This window comes from Tetrahymena thermophila (assembly GCF_000189635.1).
Source record: "Tetrahymena thermophila SB210 genomic scaffold scf_8254433, whole genome shotgun sequence".
Taxonomy (NCBI): Eukaryota; Ciliophora; class Oligohymenophorea; order Hymenostomatida; family Tetrahymenidae; genus Tetrahymena; species Tetrahymena thermophila.
In genome coordinates, this window is record NW_002476214.1 from 60,196 (window position 1) to 81,083 (window position 20,888).

The window sequence follows — 20,888 nt, forward strand, 5'->3', positions numbered from 1 at the left end:
AAAATTTGAAGGTCTTTAGACTCTAGTCACATTAAGTTCTCCGAGTAGAGCAAATTGCTGATTATTTTATTATATAACAAAATTAATTAAATGTAGAAATTATAATTACTTTTTATAGTGCTTCTCAGATCATTTCAAAATAAAGAATCAAGAGTATATTTATTTTTAAATTAAGTAGAAATTTATTAATTATTCTTTTTTAAATAAGTAAATAAAGAAAACAACACTTTATAAGATTGGAGTAACCTTCCTGTTCAGTACTTATTCATAGAAAACTATCTTCCTCCATAGCCTAATTCATACTTTAAATAACCCATTAATGTTCTTATTGGATATTCTAGTTTAAGTGGCTACATATATGGTTAAATTATTGATAAAAATATTGATATTATCAATAGTTGGAATCCATACTATATACCATATTAAGTTATTTATATGAGTGTATTAATAAAAAAAAATATCATAGTAATTTAATTTGGTTAGCCTTTGGTTGCTGATAATTCATCATGGCAAAATAAAATTTGCTTGTTTGACTTTTCGAAAATTTAACCAAGTGGTAGAAAAAACGAATTAGATTTTTAAGGTGTTTTTAATAACCCAACAGCATGCAAAAACTGTAAAATTTTATTAAATGATACTTTTTTTCTTATTAATTTTAATTTTTTTTTTTAAGATAATAACTAAATAGCTAAAATACTTCAAATAAAATTAATTGATTCCTTGTTGTTTATTGACTCTATGCAAAACATTTATTTGCAAAAAATTTCTGATTTTTTAAATTAAACTTAAGACAACTAAAACACTCTTCTTTAAATACCAATTAAAATATAATAAAATTATTATAATATTTTTCATATACCATTTTCTACTCATATTATATTGAACAGCTATGTTAATTAGAATGCTTACTCGAATGGAGTAATTGATTTATCTTCATTAATTAATTTAAAGCAAAAAGATATAAACGCCTTAACTGATAAATAAATATTTTTATATAATCACAGTGGAATTAGTAAGATTAAATTTTTTTAATAATAAAATTTTATTAAATTAACCTAAAAAATATTTAGAAATGCAAAATCAAGCTATTGTCTACAAAATGAGGAATAAAGATTAAATAGATATTGTCACTGATTTGAATATAACAGATTAAACATAATAATTTATTTCATTTAACATTTCAGATTATTCTTTTAAACAAACATCTGTTAGTATTTTGAATAGTAATTTTACAATAGAAAAATAAATTATCAGTAATAAATCTTAATTGATATCAATTATTTCATAGAAAAATCTAAATTTTTATTAAGATGGCTAAACAAATTAATGTAATGGTAATAACAATTTTGCAATATCTAATAGTATCTTTCTCTCTATATGGTAAAATAGCACTTTTTCAAATAATACATAAATAGACTTAAAATAATAGAATTTAAGTGTTATTAATGTTCAGTAAGTCAGATAAATATAAGATGACAAACTCCTAATAATAATATAAGCTAAAAATTTTAATTATTCTGGCATTTGTTCTTCATAGCTGCTTTTATAAAATTCTATTATGTAAGATTCTAAACCCAACTAGTAAAATTACTAAATTATAGCTTTGATAGTCGATTTTGATGCAAGAATTTTAGGATTAAGTAAAGTTGTAGAAATACCACCAGTTTAGTAGAATCAAGTAATATCTTTAGATTTAAATTAAAATATATTTATTACTCTCATAGATCAAATTTGTGTAGTATAATATAAAATTTTGAATAGCAGTAGTGCTACATTTTTTATAAGTTAGATATCAAAAAGCTAATACCAAGGCTAAGTAGGAAAATAAATCCAAATATTCGTACATGTGTTTTGCTTTTAATAGATTAACCATATTTTAGTAAGGTACATGTCTAATAATTATGAAGGGTTTGCTTTTTTATCATACGACCCAAACTGGACTAGCTCTAATAATTAAAATTTTACATACGAAATAAAAAGAGACTATTAACTAATATCTGATATTTAATAATAAACTTATTCAGCTTCTAATTATTTGTATTTGCATAAATCAAGCATTTTGATATTTTTAAGTCAAAAATATTTAGTTTTCTTCAAGTATAATTAAGATTCATCTTAGATTGATAAAAGATTATAAATTTAAGCTTAAACATCAAGCTACTAAGCTGAGCATCTAGGTTTTTATTCTGATTTACAAGAAGGATAAATATTATTGATATTTCAGAACTTACAATTTTAGACGTAATTTTTTATTTTATTATGATTAAATACATTCAATTAAATGCACACATCCACCATAAATCCTTATCTAAATATTAATATAAAAAAATACACTAACATATAAATTGGAGACATTTTTAATAGATATAATATTTGTTTTTAATTTATAGTATCTTTCAAAATATCAAAATTTTATAATACATAAAGATATTTTTAAAGAACAAAATTATTTATTTTTTATAAAAAAATATTAAGATTATTTCCTAAGGACTGTCTCTATCAAACATGTGATAGCAATACTTGCTACATTCAAAAATATTATAACCAAAAAGAGCTAAATTTTACTATGAATTTTATGAATGATAATTCAAGCTTGAATTCTTTGAGATAAAGTTAAATTTACTTGCTCAGTGATATGTTTGATTTATTAAAATGCTAAAAAATGATGTCTTTTACTACTATAAATATCTAAATTAATTTGTTTCCTGGCAGCTTTTTAGATTTCAATTATTTTAATCCTTATTTTCAAAACACATTTGACACTTTTAATTTTATTGGAGTTTTCTTATCAACTTTAAGTAGTAATACCTTTTAAAGAGCAATAATTTATTCTGATTTTCAGTTATATTTTACAAATATATGTACAATTTATATTTCACAAATTAGCTTTATAGTTAATTTTGGGAATTACACAGATAAAACTCTACCATTTATAAAGTCTAATAGCATATTTTAATACTACTTTTTTGTAGATTTTTATTCTTAAAAGTAACAAATAATTCAATTCAATTATCTTCAATTTAATTTAATTCCTTTTTTTTTATAATTTAGCTATCAGCAATATGTAGATACTAATGGAAATATAGATGAAGGATTCTTTAGATTTGAAATAGAAAATGGATAATTAGTTTAAATTGTTGGTCTTAATTATACAAACAAATATTTAAATTAAGGTTCATATTTAATAAAGCTAAACACCCCTAATATTTCTCTCAGTATAGATGATATTTTTATTTAAAACTGTTTAATGAATAACTTTACACTAAACCTCATCCAAAAGAGTAATGTGGTGCAAATAAACTAGTTAAATTTAGTAAATAACACAATTATAAATTAAAATTTATAAAGCTAAGGATCTGCTTTTATCTCATGTGCTGCTTGCATAATTTCCAACTCTATTATCATTTCTAATAATTTTTAAGACACTAGCATAATACGTATAGAGCTTTTTTCACTTTATTTGAATTTAATTTTTAAAACTTAAATATAGAAAAGCAAAATGATTACTCCGCAGTACCATTAATATAGATTAAGAACATAACAATAACTAAAAATCAGATAAATTTCAATAACAGCCAATTAGGTTTTTTTATTGATTTAAATCTACCTCTTAAATTAGATACTTAGAATCTTACTGTTTAAATTGATGATTTGACTATCAAAAAAAATTATCTAATTTAAAAAAATTTCTAGAAATCCTCTGACAATATTGTTTCAAGGAAAAAAATTGACTTACATGGTTAGGATTTAGAAGATTTGATAATAGATTTAGATTAAGACTTCTAACAGTTTAATTGGATTAAAGTTACTAATGTAAATAACTTTTTTTTAACATAGCTGTCTTTTATTGATAATGATGATCAATCATTGCTAACTCTAAGCAAAGTTAGTAACCTTTTATTATAAGATATAGAATTCTCAAATACCTTTCTTAAATAAGATGCACAAAGTGGGTATTGTTTTGCAATAAATTGCAATTAGTTATTTAAAATATAAATTAAAAATGTAACAATAAAAAACAAGCTATTTTACAATAGCTATGCTTTTTTAATTGATTAGCCTTAAGAAAAAATAGACATAAACAACAATTATTCTCTAATTTAAATTTCAAATTTTAATGTCTCTAATACATTTATCAACCTCTAAAAAGACTCAAAATATCCTTTTGTCAAAATTGCTAGCACATAAAAAACCAAAGCTATTTTATAAAACATTAATTTTGAAAATAGTTTAATACACTCAGAAGATAATTTATTTTACAGTGAATATTCTCCTTTTCTTTTAATTGATATGCCTCAATCAGTTTTTTATTTTAATAATATGAATGTTAGAAGCATCTACAATAAATCTCCTTATGTAAATTATCTTAAAATTTACAAATTTATTTTTGATATTTTTTAATTATTTTTAACTTTAAATTGATAATATTCAATATTTCTTCAATTAATTAATGAGCATTTCACTTTATTTTCTTCACCTTTTTTATTCTAATTTTGTTTGATACTTTTCAAATAAAAATTACTTTGAAATTATTTTTATTTTATTACTTGAAACATTTTAAAGCAAAATAAATATTTGATTTTGGAATTAATTATATTTTTTATAGTCTATAGTTTATTTAAATGTAGATAATATCTTACTGGATTCATCAAAATTTGATAGAAATACATATGAATATAATCCTGCAATCAGTCAATAAAATAAAGGCTACTTAACTTTAAGGTGTAATTTATGTAATATCACTAACAATACCTTCTAAAATAGTATTTCAAAAGATGGCTCTAGTATTAATATTTACTAAAATGAAGATGGATCTTAATTATTTATAAATAACTCTACATTTAAAAATTTAATCAGCTTATCTGGTGGTGGCGGAGCCATACTTGTATTACAATCGACATTGAATTCCTTTATGATAATAAAAGGTTGTATACTTTAAAATATTTTATTAAAAAGTGGTGGTGCAATTTAGTAGCTAAATTTTAAAGTGTAACAACCTTCAATAATAAACTTATAGGAATGTTAAATAATAAATGTTATTTCATAAAACGAAGGTTCTTTTATTACTTCATCAAATGTATTTATAAGCATACAAGATTCTAATCTTACAGCAAAATTTCCTTTAAATAATATTGATTTCGATAAATAATAACAAGATTTTTTATTGACATTTCAAACGATTGGTTCAGTATTCTACATCACATAATCTAATTTACAATTAAATAACTTTAATCTTTTTGATTACAATATTAGTTATTTTAACATTACTTAAATATCTGTTCCTGCTTTTTTATACTCATTTGGAAGTTCAATAAATGTCAATAATAGCAATTTTACTAATTCCACTTTTAATTAAGCAGGATTTTTCGAAATATATTCCTCTTTTGTTAATATAACAAATAGTTTGTTTGACAATTTAATGTAATTAATTCTTCATATTAAAAATATAATTTTAACAATTTAACACTTATTAAACAGATACTATGATGATAATCAGCAAAATTACAATAAAGACGATATTCTGTAGAAATTTGTAAATTCTTAGCCTTATTTTTTAACAAATGAGAGAGAAACTGGTTTTGTAAAGTCTAGTATGATTTTAATTAAATAAAATAGCTAATTTATAATACAAAATAATAACTTTATTGAAATATTTTGTTTATCTTAATCTAATTGCTTTGGTTCAGCATTAGGAATTATATAATCTGAAGGAAATATCTATAAATCTATATTTTCAGGGTGTGTCTCTTTCAATAACGGAGGAGCTTTATCTATATAAAATGCATTCTCTTAAATTTCTATAAATAGTTGCTAGTTTGAAGACAATATATCATTATAAAAAGGAGGTGCTATTTATTTATCACAATTAACAAGCAAACTTTTTATATCACATACTTCAATAGTTTCAAATATAGCGTCATATGGAGGAGCTCTATTCTAATTTTAAGACAGCTAATCTAATTTTACTAAGGAAAACAAGACTATAAATGTTATTTTTAATAATTCTATAGTCTAAAAAAATTATGCCAGTTAATTTGGAAGTGGTTTGTATTTAAATAGTTTTATCACTAGAATATAAGGAAACAGTTAAATTTCGAATATTTTACCAGGTATTTATTTATTTAATATTATAATATAAAAAGGATATTAAGTTTTTTTTATTTTAGGATAAAAATTCGGCATAAATTTTTTTTATTAACCTGCCAAGCTTTCTTTAAATTTAGAAAAAACTAAGTTATTTAACTAAAATTAAACAATCGACATATAATATTTTAGTCAAAATTTTACTTTTAAAGTGAAAAACTAAGTGAGTGGATATTAAATTCCAACTTTGGTTTTTGAATTACATGATTAAGAAGGTAGATAAATAACTGATGAATATACTAAGGCACAACAAGCATATATGCACTTGAATCTGTAAAAACAGCAAGATAGGATAGATTAATAGTTATTTTTCCTAATTTTACCTAACGAGAATATTTTATTTTCTGATAATTAGTTTATTCTTAGGGAAATAACAATAGAAGGAATACCAGAAAGCACTATTTAGTTGCTAGTAACCTTATAACTTTACAGAGCTGCTAAAATAAATGATCTATAACTTATTGGATTTCCTTAGTATTACTTGTAAATTGAACTCAGAAGGTGTATAGAAGGGGAAATATACATACCTAAAAGGCTATTAGTTTAAAATTTGATCTTCAAAGTTTATGAGTGCTCAAAATGCAAAGAAGGAAGGTAAATAAACTCATTAATTTATCTTCGAAACTCCATTCTATATATATTTAAAATTAAATTAATTTAATAAAAAAGTTATTCATTAGTTGTTCCAAAATTGAATGACGAACCCTTAGCCTGGTGCAAGAAATGTTTAGAGATGATGACTTGTCTTGGCGGAAATCAAATATAATTGAATCAAGGTTACTGGCGTTAGAATAAAAGTACAGATTCTGTTTATCTGTGCTTTAACAACCCAAGAAGCTGTTTAGGAGGAATGAATGAAAACTTATGCGATGTTGGATATTTGGGTCCTTTATGTGAAGAGTGCGATTTAAAATAAGGATACTACAAATCAGGAAAATATTAGTGTAAAAAATTGTAAGATGTGAAAGCAAAAATACTAATGTCATTTGTGATAATTGCAATTTTAGTAAGAACTCTTTAATTTATTTCAAAATTATATTAAATTTTTAAAAACAAAAATCAAAAAATGAATAAAAATTTTATTAATAAATTTTTAATTTTTTCACCATTGAAAAATGGCATTTAAATTAAATTAAATTCAAAGCAATTTAATTTTAATTAATTGTTATTTTAAATGAATTATTAATCATATTTAAATAAATTATTAAACAAAAAATAATTTATTTTTTTATGAAAAAAAAAAGAGCTACTTTTCCTAAGTTATCATAAATAGCTTTGTTTAGATAAAATTGGTGTTCAGGTATCTAAATAAAAATAGAGAAATATCGTTCTTGATAAAAAATAACCTTTTACCTATTTTTAAGAATTTAATTCATTATGCTTCCATCCTTTAGATCATACTTAATTTAGGGTATTAAATGCCTTCTCAGTTTTCTACTTTTCTGATGGCTGTACTAAGCCCTATATAGTATATAATATAAATATTTTAACCTTACATTTACAAATTTATTTAGGATCATAATCTTTTAAGTTTGATTTATTTTAACTACCTTCTTAAAATATCAGTTTATGCTTTTATCCTGCTTATTTTGATTGTTTATGGATTAGTACAATATAGAAAAATTCATATGTTGTAAAAATATTTCTTTTACAATACCTTCTATTTTATATATCTGGCATTCTAGCCTACCATAATTAGAGATTCTTTAAACTTAATTATGTGCAGAAAAATTGGTAATATATGAATCTAAAATGTTTATAACACTTTCCTTTTTTAATAAATAGATAACGAAAACTATGTATAAGAAAATCTATTATACAAATGTTTTACAGATGATTATACTAAGTTTACTTATAAATTACTAATGCCAGTTTTATTTGCATTTGCTTTTATTTTACCTCTTATACTTTGCATCTTTACTAAAAGAAATTTAAACAAAGATTAAAAATCTAAGATAAATTATTTTATGACTTATCAATACAAGTAGTCATTTTGGTTCTGGGAATGGGTCAAGCTAATATTAAGGTCGATATTTTTAATGACTGAATAATTTCTTCAAGATGATTATATTAACAGCGTAAAATTATTATTTCTTTAATAAATAATTTAAAAACTTTAATAATATTCTATTGCAAATAGTCTCTCGTCATTATCCTTCTGTTGTGCTGCTATGGATATTTTTTTAAAAAAACTCTTCCTAATTAGTATGGTTTACATAACTAAATTGAGTTTCTATTTTTAATAGGTACTGTCCTATGTATTTATGTCTCACTCTTTTTAAAGCTGAATGAAGAAAACTAAACAATAACTAAAATTTGCTTGTCGATAATTTTCTCAGATTTTTTTAGTTTAACTTTAATAATTACATACTTGATTATTTAAGATAGTAAATAAAATCTCCCAACTTATTTTTTATACCTAAAGATTTGGGTTTATAAATATTTATGTTTAAATAACTTAATTTTTTCAAAGCAGTAAAGAAAAGCACTAAAGTTAAAAATATTCTTTTTATCTTATTTATCTTATATGAGGAAGTCAGGATACTTAAGCAATTGGACAGCAAAGTCTAATATTAAGTTAAGGGCATGTATTTTAGGAAGTGATTTAGAATTGCAAATAATCACTTAGGATCATAAATTGCTTAAACAAAATAAATTTAGCAAAAGATCAAATACAATTTAAATGGCAAATCTAGAAAAAAATCAATGATTTAGAAATATTCTATTTATATAAATATTTATTTTGAATTTTTATGTTTGAGTAAAGGTTTATTTAATTCTTTTTAAGAGATTAAAATTTTATTTTTATTATACCCTCCAGATTAAATATTTAAATTTTATTTATAAAATAAAAAAAGAATTTGAATAAATCATATAAATTTAAAAACTCTAAAAAATACAAATTAAATTAATAATAATTAAAAATTTTGAAAAGAGTTAATTTTAAAATGATCTAAAAATACTTATGTTCATTCTAAAGCATAGTTTAGTTTAATTTCAATTATAGTACTTTACAAAATCAACATATTAGTTCTAAGTACATATCTTATTTTGATAGAACTATTATCTTAATTAATAAAAAATATACTACTAAATTTAGTAATACTGTTGATAATTTTTTTTGAAATAAAAAGCTTTTTATTTTTATATAACTAAATGTTAAATGTTCATATTCATTTTAGAGGTCTTAAATACTTTATTATTCATTTTTGAAAGTTTATTTAAAGTAGATTTTAAAAATGTTATAATGATAAATTTTCATTTAAAAAATAATCAGGATTTTATGCTAATGAATTAAAATACTATTTTATTAATGTGTTGATCTTTACTTAGATCATTTTATTAAAAGATTAAGCTTTGTATGAAAACAGTTTCTTCCATATTTAATTTTATACATAATATTATTTGATTCTAAAATATTATTTAAATTTAAGTTATTAGTAAATTTAATAAGTTATTTATAAATAATAATGAATATTTATAAAATATTTTAAGTATTTTGAATGTATAATTCAAACATAATATTTTTTATCAAATAAGTATGAAAATGCTTTTAAGAGAAAAACACAATTTATTTTTTACTAATAATTTACTAGAAGAATTTAAGGTAATAAAATAACAACCATGTATTTTGTTTTAATATTATGAGTGAGCATATTTATAGGATAAGATTAAAATATTGTGCAATTAAAGGGTAAGATTTAAATATTGTGCAATTACAGATTAATTAAAATTAAGTCATTATTATCTTTACTGAAGAAGAATAATAAAACTTGTTCGAATTAAATAATTGTTTAAATAAAGAATAAGATAGGTGCAAGAAAAAAATTAAAAATGGATAAATCACTATTTAAATATCTAGTTTTTATACAATTTTTGATCAATATAATAATAAAATGTAAATCTTAATAAATAGATGATCAATTGATTTAATCAGCTCCTTCATGTCCTTAATTTAAATAACTTGGAAGTAATATATTTATTTATTTAACTTTTTTCAGAAATTAATGTAGAACTTTGCAAATTCTCTAAAAATAATATTTTATTATTAACAAAAAGCTCATTCAGGATTTATTACGAGCCTTTACTATTTAAAAGATTCGAATCTTTTTATCGCTGTAGACCATGTTTTCACCCTATTTATTTATAACATTTAAGACGGGAGTTTAATATAGAGATATTAAAGATAGTATTTGAATGGTGATAGAGTAAAATAGTTAATGCTCATAAATGACTTAGATTTATATCAAATTTCTAATTTAGGAATTTCTATAATTGATGTTTTAAATGGGAATTAAACGACTCAATACTCTAATTTAGGTATTAATCGTGTATTCATAGTCAAATAACTAACTCATTTTTTATTTTAAACAGGTGAGTTTTATGAAAATATGTATATGTTTTCTACAAGGACAATTGATAATTAAATAAGATGTGAATATGCTATTTTTGCAAGAAATAGTTATTCAAGTTCAAAAATATATATTTTTGGATATATTTACAATAAGCTATAAACATTTTATGATGTGAAACGTAATTATTTTGAAATAATATAATCGTTTATTAAATATATATATTAAAATAACGTAATTAAAATAGCTATTCGTTAAGATACTTAATCTACTATTGACTCCTCTTTATTGCCTACATCTTATTTTTATGTTGATGATGTAAAAATTAATGACATAATAGGAAAGGCAAACTTGTTTGTGGCTTTATCTACTTAATAATTTATTTTTTGCTAGCTTATAAAATTTAATTAATATAACATTGTTACTTGGTATCCAACAATATTAAATTATGTCCTTAAATATTCTTATCTTCTCTCCTCTCAGATGGTTTTGATTATACAATTTGGTTAAGCAATAAATTTTAACAGTGATGCTTCTTTACAAAATAGCTTATGTGTATTTGATCTCACCTTATTATAAATTTCTTAAAACACTGCTCTGAATTTAGACCTCACTAAAATGTTATAAAACCCTATATAATGCCATAAATTGTGTAATAAATCTTATTTTTATTTATATTAAATTGCATACAGTAAAATTTTAATACCAGATAAGGGAAAGTGAGATTTTCATACATTTTAATTTTACAAATAGAATGATAAATGTAATTAAAAATGGTATTAATTATACTTCATTGACATGTTAATTATTCTTTTTAAGATTTTGATATTATTTTATTGATATTTCTTATGAAAGCAATATCATTATTGAAATTAATATCTCGAATTTTTTAGATTTTTTAGAAATAAAAGCTAAAATCAGAATTAAAAAGTTCTATTTTAATAGTTTAAATAATACATTTTATTAAATAATTAGAAACTTTTTTATAAGTTGACTCAATTATAGTTGCTAATCCTAACTTAGTTGATGAGTATTTACTTTGGACCTTGAACAATAATTAAGTTTTAATCACATCTTCTAAGCAAATTAGAAATTAAAATATTACATTTAGCTAAAATAGCTCTTTTTAATTACAAAAAAATATAAACAATAGATATTTATATATACCCTAAACCCCTTTTCTGGTAATGTCATCATTGGCTGATCGAAAAATATATCTATTAAATTTAACTTCGTAATTGTTTATGCAATAAAATGTTAGTTAACTATAATATTTGTATTCAATTGGCGGTTTTTGTAAAATTTAAGATTTCACTTATTTAATTTTTTATTTAATTTTTTTTAATTTAAGATTAGCCTTCAACAATAGTTTCAGCTAAATTTAATTCTAGTACTTTTCAATTTAATAATGTTGCTATTAGTGGGACTGGTTTAGTATTTCTAAATTCTTTTAATGTGATTACGTTTACTAATTAATATTTAGGATATAATCTGACTTCTTTCTCACTATATTATTATTTAGCAATCGATTAAAAATTTAATTATTTTGTAGGATATTAGACTTAATATTATGTTTTTGCATAAAGCAGTAATAGTTGTGAAACATAGGATTTAAGTAATATAGGGTAGCAAATCACCTACTAAGTTAGGATTTCTTTATTAATTTTTTCTTAAAGTAAAACTTTAAGCACAATAGATTTATCGTTAGATTAAATTAACTAAATAGCTACCTAAGTGCTTTTCATGGATTCTATTTAAGTTAGTGATTCTCAAATTCTAGTTTTTCTATTATAAACAAAAGAATTTATCTTTTAGTAATATTGTTAAGTGTAAAATCCCTCCTCTATCAATATCGAAGTAAGAAATGATGGTAATCGTAAAGAAAGTATGATATTGTAATTATACATTCTTGATTAAAAAATAGTATAACTAGATTTAGCTTAGTACATAGGTTAAAATGAAGTTTATTAATCTGTATCATATGATAGCTAAGGTACTATCTTCATATTGTTAAGCTAAAAAATAATAGCAGTAAACTATTTTTCTGATTAAACTTTTAAATAGCAAAAAATATAGTTAATTTATGTACAAGATTTGCTATAACAGTTGTAGAACATTTAGAACTCTGAAATATAAAACGTTTAAATTAGTGATATATTTGTCATTCCATAAACAAATAATTTCTTACTTATCTTTAAAGACAGTTAATATTAGTATTTATGCATTGGTTAATATTACAACTTATGGTATTAAAGTATTTAAAATCCATATTAAATGAATTTTTCTTTAAAAAATTGTTACTCATCATAAACAAAACAAGATTTTAACATATTTGATGCAGATTAATATATTTACTTAGCACCAACGAAGGTGTTAATACTTACTCTTAAAGATTAAATGAACATATTTACTTTCAATTCTGATAATTTTACAATTAGTTTAAAACTGTCTCTTAGAAATTAACCTCTAAATAGCTATGTCTTTCCTTACTATGGAACTGATCAATAAAATCCATAATTTAATTAGATCATTTAAATTTAAAATAATTTCTAAATTGCAGTGTAAGTTTTTCTTTAGCAATAAAATCAAAATTAATTATTTGATAATTTTTTATTTAAAATAGCATAAATCGATGATTGCATTTAAAATAATTGCAGAAATATGTGCTCTATTAAAAAATTTTATAAAAAAATTCATAATAATTAATTTTCTAAGTTAAATGATTGGAACCAAAGAGATATTTAATCAACTATCTTTTAAGCTAAAGATAATATGCGACTAATGAGTTAAACCCACATTGTGTATTAGGTTACTATGGAAAGAGAGTCTTTGCTTTAGTGGAAACCTTTTTATATGAATTTCACTAATTTAATTACTACATACAATAACACATAATTTTCTTTGATTATTAGGTAAGAAATCTAAAACAATCAGTAAAATAGTGATTCATAAAAAAATGATAGTTATATCTAATAGATAAGTAGACCAATTCTATAAACATCTTATCCATTAGAGATATACAATTACATCTAAATATATTTCAAAGATTTAATTTTAAATATCAATTAAAGTAATTTTTAAGAAAAATCTTTAGATGTTGTTAATTTAAGTCTCAAATACGCAATATTAGATAATGTAGAATTTGCAACAAAGTAATTAAATATTAAATAAAAATAATTATTTATTTATATATATTCTTAAAATAGATAAAATAAAGGCTTAGAAATAGGAGTATCTAGTAATGGTTCCACTAAAATTAATGAAAGTTATATCAGAATAAATGTACTTCAAGCTGATAAATTAATTTTTAAAAATATGGTGATATAAAATTAATACTTTACATCAGCAAGTTATTTTGTAAAAGTGTAAACTGATTATTTAGAAGTTGATATTATAAATATGCTTATTGATTCTTCTACTTTTATTAATAGAATGTTTATTAATTCATAAAAATATTTAAAATTAGTAGCTGACAATATAACTATCAGAAATTCTATTTTTTTGAATTAAATGTAAAGTATTAATTTTTTTATTTAGGCTTCATCGCTTTTATTATCAAATTTTAATTTCTACTAAAATACTGTCTCAGAGATGATATTGATAGGTAATAAATGTTTTTAAATTTTAAAATTTGAACAACAATATAATTGCTATTAAGTGTAATTAATAGTTATGAATTATCATTTAATATAAATATTATCAGTTAAATATGAATATTAATTTGACTAAAATTATGTTATTTATTTGAATCTTATTATTTCACATACAATGAATCAATAAAAAACAAATATTAGAAAATTAATTTTAAATTTTTAAAAAATCTATCAGTTTTTATAATTTTTCAATTATAAAAATGAAATTTTTGATTTTTATTTTTTATAAAGATATTTTTGAATAAAATTAAATTAGGATGCATATAATTTGATAGAGAGTCCATCTATAATATTTAAAACATAAATATATCTAATAATACATTTGTGAAACGAACATAAACATAATAAGTATTTTTATCATAGTAATTTATAAGTAATTAAAATAACCAGACTTCAATGCAACTGAAAGAAGGAGTTTTTAAAAATAACTAATTAGTTTACTCTGACTTACGAAATATGACTTCTTTATATATAATTAATTTTAGTAACTAAATAATTAAAAACTATCAGCTAAATGCAACATCATTAATACAAATGCAAGATTTCTTTATGTTTACAACTGATAATGTATTCCAGGTAGAGTATTCTTCAATAATTAACCATGAAAATGCAGCTTTGAGCCTAATCAATATCAAAGAAAGTTCAAATACTGTTATTAATAATTATACTTGTACAAATTCAGAAATTCCTATTAATCCCTAGAATGATGGGTCTTGTGCTAAAATTGTTTCCCAAAAACCTCTTAACTTTAATTTTACTAATGCATTTATTTCTAATAAAAGCTCTTATAATGGCTATATCATAGAATATAGAGAGAAATCGATAACAGCAGTCTAGTAAAGTTCCTAAATTAAAATATAGCAATATTTATATTTAAGTAATATCACTGTTAGCAATTTATTTCTCTAGTCTTTAACTCAGCTTGATTAAGTAAGCTTCATGCTGATTCACCATAATTAAAATGCATTAGTTTCGATAAGAGATTTTAATTCAAGTAATGTAAAAATTAGTACATCTCAGACACCATTTATTGAATATGGAGTACTAATTTATATTTTTGCACCCACTTCAATGGTTGAAATTTAAAATATTTAGTTGAAGAATTTTGACAGTAATTCACCATACGTAAATAAATTCAAATTTATATTTAAATAAATATTATTGTTTATTGTAAATAGAGTTTAATTATGATTAATTCTTAACAAATATCTATCTAAGATAGCACTTTTTCAGGGATAAATCATTTTCTTTAAGATAATCTTTTAAGAGGTTCAGGGTTTTTTAAAGTTTTATCTCAATATACAATAATAAACAATTGTACTTTTGAAAAAGGTAGATTTTAAGATGGAGGAGCTCTTAATATTTTATTAAATGATTAAATTTAGCAATTATATATATATAGTTGCAAGTTTGAAGATTTTGTAACAATGTAAAGCGGAGCTTCTATATTCTTTTAGAATGAAGCCTTTTAATTGAAATCTGAGATATTTAATGTTACATTTAATTAATCCTATGCTATTAACTAAGGTGGAGTAGTTTATCTAAAGGGATCATCATAAACATAGCTTGTTGGCTCTAGTATTATATTTTTAAATAATAGCATTTTTGATACATATGCTTTTTCTAGTGGAAGTTTTATATTTGCTAACCTAGCTTAAATAATAATTTAAAACTCTACTATGACTTAGAATAACCCCAGCAAAATAATATAATTTCAAATTTTTTATAACCTTGATTAGTTATTTTGTTAAATGGGATCAATGATTGATGTTATTTCATGCCAACTGAATATAGAGGACTCAACAATATAAAATTTAAAATCTGTAGTTTCTATACCCTGCAAACCATTAATTATTTTAGCATAAAGCTTTAGTAATATTACTATATCTCAAACTTAGATAAGTTAAATTATTTAAGATTTTAATGGATTGATAACAATCAAATAATCAAATATTTAAATAGTTGATTCTTCATTTACACAAATTCAGTAAAATATAAATTTTCAAATAATTAAAAATAACATTTTTGTTAAAATTAGGGATAAAAAAACAACAGGTTCAGGTTAATCTGATCAGGAAAATAGTATTTCTTCAATTATAAAAAGTGAATTTGGTATTTAAAAAAACTCAGCAATTAACATACTATAGTAGAGCTATTACTTTTTTGACTCTAGTGTTTTTTAGAATATAAGATGTTAATATGATGATTTTTGCTATGCAGGAGTATTAGTTATATAGGATTCAGGAGGTAAAATCAGAAATAGTTCCTTTGATCACAATTTTAGTAAAAATAATGGAGGAGCAATTAGTATGTTAAACTTGTTATCTGTTTCAGAAATACTCTCTTCAAATTTTACAAATAATGAAGCCCTGAAAAACGGAGGAGCAATTTATGTTTAGAGAAATTAAGGTAAACTTAAGATGTAAATAGATAAATCTATATTTTCTAGTAATAATGCTTTCAGTGGAGGAGGACTTTATTTAGATATTGCCTCAGCAACTTAGAACTATGTTTAAGATTTTTCGATCAAAGAATCAATAATCTCTTAAAATTAAGCTAAATTAGCAGGAGGTGGGATAACGTATTTAGTTAAAAAACCCTTTCTCCTTAACACAATTGTCGAAGACAACAAAGCTAGTATAGATATTTTTTTATTTATTTATTTTTTACTTTAGCTTAATTTAATCATTTTTAAGTAAGCAAGCACTTTAAAGAACATTAAAATAAAAACATTAATTAATATAAATATATATTTAATTATTAACAGTTTAGATCTATGGTAAGAATTTATTTTCAGGACCTGTTAGAATTCGATTAAATTTGGAAAAGACTCTTCAATGCAATGATAAAAAATCAATAAATTAAAACGTTTTTCTGAAAATCTAATCATTATCTTCAGTTACTTATTCAATTCATAATTAAGTGAGTGGTTAGGATCTTCCATGTCTCATTTTTAGTTATATTGATGAGAATGGCTTAGAAATAAATGAAACTTACAATTAATTTTCAGATACAATAGTTTAGTTAACTTTGTACAAGTAAATATCAGGAAATATCGACTATAATATTATTTCAAATCAAAGAGTATTTCAATATTAAGGTTACTTTAATATATCTAATGTTAGAATTTAAGGCACTCCAAATTCAACTATTGTACTCAATTTTACTTCAAATTTAATTCAGTATTAAGGTTAATAAACCTATTATACTCTATTTTTAGAGGTTAATTTAAGATAATGCAAACAAGGAGAAATCATGATAGAAATAGCTTAAAAACAAAAAGGATATTAAAATATTTATGAATGTTATTAATGTGCACAAGGAGAGTAAATTTTTTTAAAACTCAATTAATATATTATAAAATTTAAATTATAGATACTCTCTAATACAGCCAAACATTGACGATCATGGAGAATGTAAAAAGTGCTCACCTTATGCAATATGTGAAGGAGGTAATTAAATTACCATTAAGCCAGGTTATTGGAGAAGTTCAGATTAATCAGACTCAATTTTATTTTGCATTAATAATCCACTAAATTGTCTAGGAGGAAAATATAATAAAACCTGTGAAGTTGGGCACATTGGCCCATTATGCGAAGAATGCGATTCCAATAAAGGCTATGTTTAATATGGAAAATTGCAATGCTTTTAATGTGAATCAACTATAATAAACATAATAAAAATTCTTGTTCTCCTTATTATTTTTGTAAGTCTTTCAAAATATTTTTATTTAATTTAATAAAATTTAATTATAAAAACAAAATTCCTAAATTAAAATACAAAAAAACAACCTCACTTTTAATTTAAAGTGGTTTGAAATTATCTTTGTTAACAAAAGCTTTTTTTAACAATTTAATTTTAATATATTTTTTATTAAATTAAAATAACAAATTTTTTATGTTAGGTTATTACACAAAAATTAATTGTAAGTGGAATTCTAGAGAAATTAGAAGATTTATGGAAAAAAAAGTTATTTGGAAATAGAAATACTACTAACAAATCTAACAAATAAAATTAAAACATAAATAGCATAAAGTTTAGCTCATAAAAATTATTGAGTTTAAATCATTTGAAAAAGTCTTCTTTTAACACTTTAAAATCTTAACCTTTACAAGAAGAATAATATAATCATGATACTGGGGTTATTTTAAAATTTATCATTAACCACTTGCAAATACTGGCAGCAATAACTCAATTCCAAATAAACTTACCAGAAGTACTAAATTAATCGATACAGAGTTCTTCCAACCCTACTGAAAATATTTTTAATTCCATTTAGTGCATATTAAAAGATTTACAAAGTAAGACAGAAATCAGAATGATTTACCTACAGTTAATAGTTTCTATTGCATTACCATTAATTCTTATATTATTTTTTTTAGTGATTGGCTGTTTTTAATACAGAAATAACTAAATATAAAAAAAATTATATAACACAACAGTCCTTTTATTTTGTTTTTCTTTCTTTTAGACAGATATCTTTTAGCAAGCAATTAGACTGCTTAAGTGTAGAAATATAGGTAAAATTTTTTAATTAATCAATAAAAATTAATTCACTTCTTAAAATACAAAATGAAAAAGATGGTGTTGAATATATTCAAGCAAATGTAGTTTACAGATGCTACACAGAAGAATACACATTTTTCAGCAGAATTTTAGTCATCCCTGTTTTATTGTTAGTCTCTATAGTCATACCATCTTGGGTATTTATCAAAGTTTTCTAATCATAAAAATATATCTATAAAAGGAAAAACTATTCCTATATGCTTTCAGAGTATAAGAAGCAAACTTGGTATTGGGAGTTCATTAAAATGAATATGAAGCTTATGATATATTTTATATTAATTTAATACAAATTTGATATCCCAAATAAAGTAATTTTTCTTTTTTATTCATATTAATTATTCATTTATTTTTATTAATTAATTAATTAAAAAGGCTTTACTAATTTCTCTCATATTAAGTTTATATTAGTTACTGTGTATGAATATCTAACCTTTCAAAATAAACTTTTACAATAAAATTGACAAGACATCAATTTTCATACTATTTTTATCTTTTTTTTTGGGTTTTGTTGCCTATAAAAATTTCTATGTAAAGTGGGTTTGGATTACATCTATTGTTAGTATTTGCTTCCTTAACTTTGTTTTTCTAATTTGGACGCTAAAAATTTTGATTTTGGCATAGTTTGATGAGCTACTAATCTATTTAAGATAGCTTTCTATCAATATAGTAAAGTATAAATTAGTAAGCAAACTAATTTTTACAAATAATTTGAGGAGCAAATATAAGTTTATAAGCTGGGTTAAATCTTTATTGATTATCTTAAAATAAAAGAATCTGATTAGCAAATGGACAGGAAAAGCCTCATTTGCAGTAAAAGGAATCATAAAAATAAACTAAGAAAACAAAGTGATTATTGAAATTGAAAGAATAGGAAATCAGATTGCTTGCAAATCAGACAATACCAGTATTTTTTGCATGAATGTAAATAAAATAATTTATATTTAGTTTATTAAAAATAATATTTCTATCATAGGAAAAAGTTAGCTCAAACAGCTTATGTAGAGGCAACTTATATTTAAATAATATTTCTGAATCTACAATATAAGATCATTTTAGCGCATAACAACTAAGACCTTTTCCATACATCCCTTCAAAATAATTATCAAGGACTATCATTAACCAAAGCAATTTTGCATAATATCAAGTTAAAAAAGATTATGTAATTGATCCACCAAATTCACCTAATTGAAAACAAAGTCTATAACAAATTTAATAAAAATATATATAAATTAATAGATTCTGTCAGCTTAACAAATACATAATTTTATATTTCATAAGTAATCAAAATGAATTTTTTATATCAAAAACTTTTGAATATAATTCACTCCCTAGTAATTAACTTAAATAAATTTAATTATCTTTATTTTAATTTTTTTTACTAAAATTGTACCATCTTAGACAAGTGAAATATTTTAGACCTTAAAAAAAAATATATTGAATTTTTATTTTTTGGTTTTGTTTGCTAAACTAAAAAAATAAAGGAAATTTAGATATGAAATTAAAAAAGATAAAATTTCTTATGATAAGTCAAATAAAAATAAAAAGAAAAATTTACTTTCTATCAGAAATTCATCAAAAAATTTGATTTAGTAAAATAAAAAATTTATTTGTGTTACTTACTGCTTTTTATTAATAAAAATACAAAACAAAACTAAAGAATTTGTTTAATGATTTCGCAATTATTTGTGAATAAAAAATAGAAGAAATTTAATTAAATACTTTTTTATTTATCATTCTATTTATAAGAATTAAAATAATAGAACAGAAAAACTTAATTTATTTTTAGATCTATTTAATGATTAAATGATATCAATTTTTCCGATTTTGATTTTTACAAAAGTCAAAATTAACAAAATAACACATTTCGTCATTAGAAGAATTAGTCCTAATCATATAAATCCTTTTTTTTACAAAAACATATTTTTTACTCCACAGTTTTTATTAAATTTATTAAATTTTTCAACTCAAGTGAAATTTATTATTTTTTTTATTGATTATATTAATTCAATGATTTGCCATTTATTTATTTATTTATTTATTTATTTAGATGATTGAAAACAAATAAAATGTTTTGAAAAATTTATTAAAATGATAAACAATAGATTTTTATCAGAATTTAATACATATTGAATATATATATTTTATTTATTACAATAGTTGTTTTAGTTATAAA

General features: G+C 21.6%; 3 protein-coding genes across 3 annotated transcripts; all 3 read left to right on the forward strand. All coding sequences in view use genetic code 6, as the record gives it.

Annotated features, from left to right (window-relative positions):
- Nucleotides 1-2,547: 2,547 nt before the first annotated feature.
- TTHERM_01085620 (hypothetical protein) lies at nt 2,548-7,479 on the forward strand (the record flags this gene model as incomplete). The annotated part of the gene is made up of 7 exons (XM_001030394.2): nt 2,548-3,437; nt 3,491-4,356; nt 4,607-5,421; nt 5,479-6,110; nt 6,168-6,738; nt 6,814-7,098; nt 7,389-7,479. The coding sequence occupies exons 1-7, from the start codon at nt 2,567-2,569 to the stop codon at nt 7,477-7,479; spliced, it is 4,131 nt and encodes a 1,376-aa protein (XP_001030394.2). The 5' UTR covers nt 2,548-2,566.
- A 53-nt stretch (nt 7,480-7,532) lies between these two features.
- On the forward strand, nt 7,533-8,914 carry TTHERM_001085629 (transmembrane protein, putative). The gene is made up of 3 exons (XM_012799710.1): nt 7,533-7,878; nt 7,930-8,222; nt 8,285-8,914. The coding sequence occupies exons 1-3, from the start codon at nt 7,563-7,565 to the stop codon at nt 8,852-8,854; spliced, it is 1,179 nt and encodes a 392-aa protein (XP_012655164.1). The 5' UTR covers nt 7,533-7,562; the 3' UTR covers nt 8,855-8,914.
- Nucleotides 8,915-14,683: 5,769 nt separating this feature from the next.
- Nucleotides 14,684-19,904, forward strand: TTHERM_01085630 (transmembrane protein, putative; the record flags this gene model as incomplete). Its single annotated transcript, XM_001030395.1, has 10 exons — nt 14,684-15,274; nt 15,328-16,136; nt 16,188-16,786; nt 16,917-17,475; nt 17,525-17,855; nt 18,054-18,481; nt 18,621-18,852; nt 19,124-19,381; nt 19,487-19,636; nt 19,689-19,904. The coding sequence occupies 10 exons, from the start codon at nt 14,684-14,686 to the stop codon at nt 19,902-19,904; spliced, it is 4,173 nt and encodes a 1,390-aa protein (XP_001030395.1).
- Nucleotides 19,905-20,888: the final 984 nt, after the last annotated feature.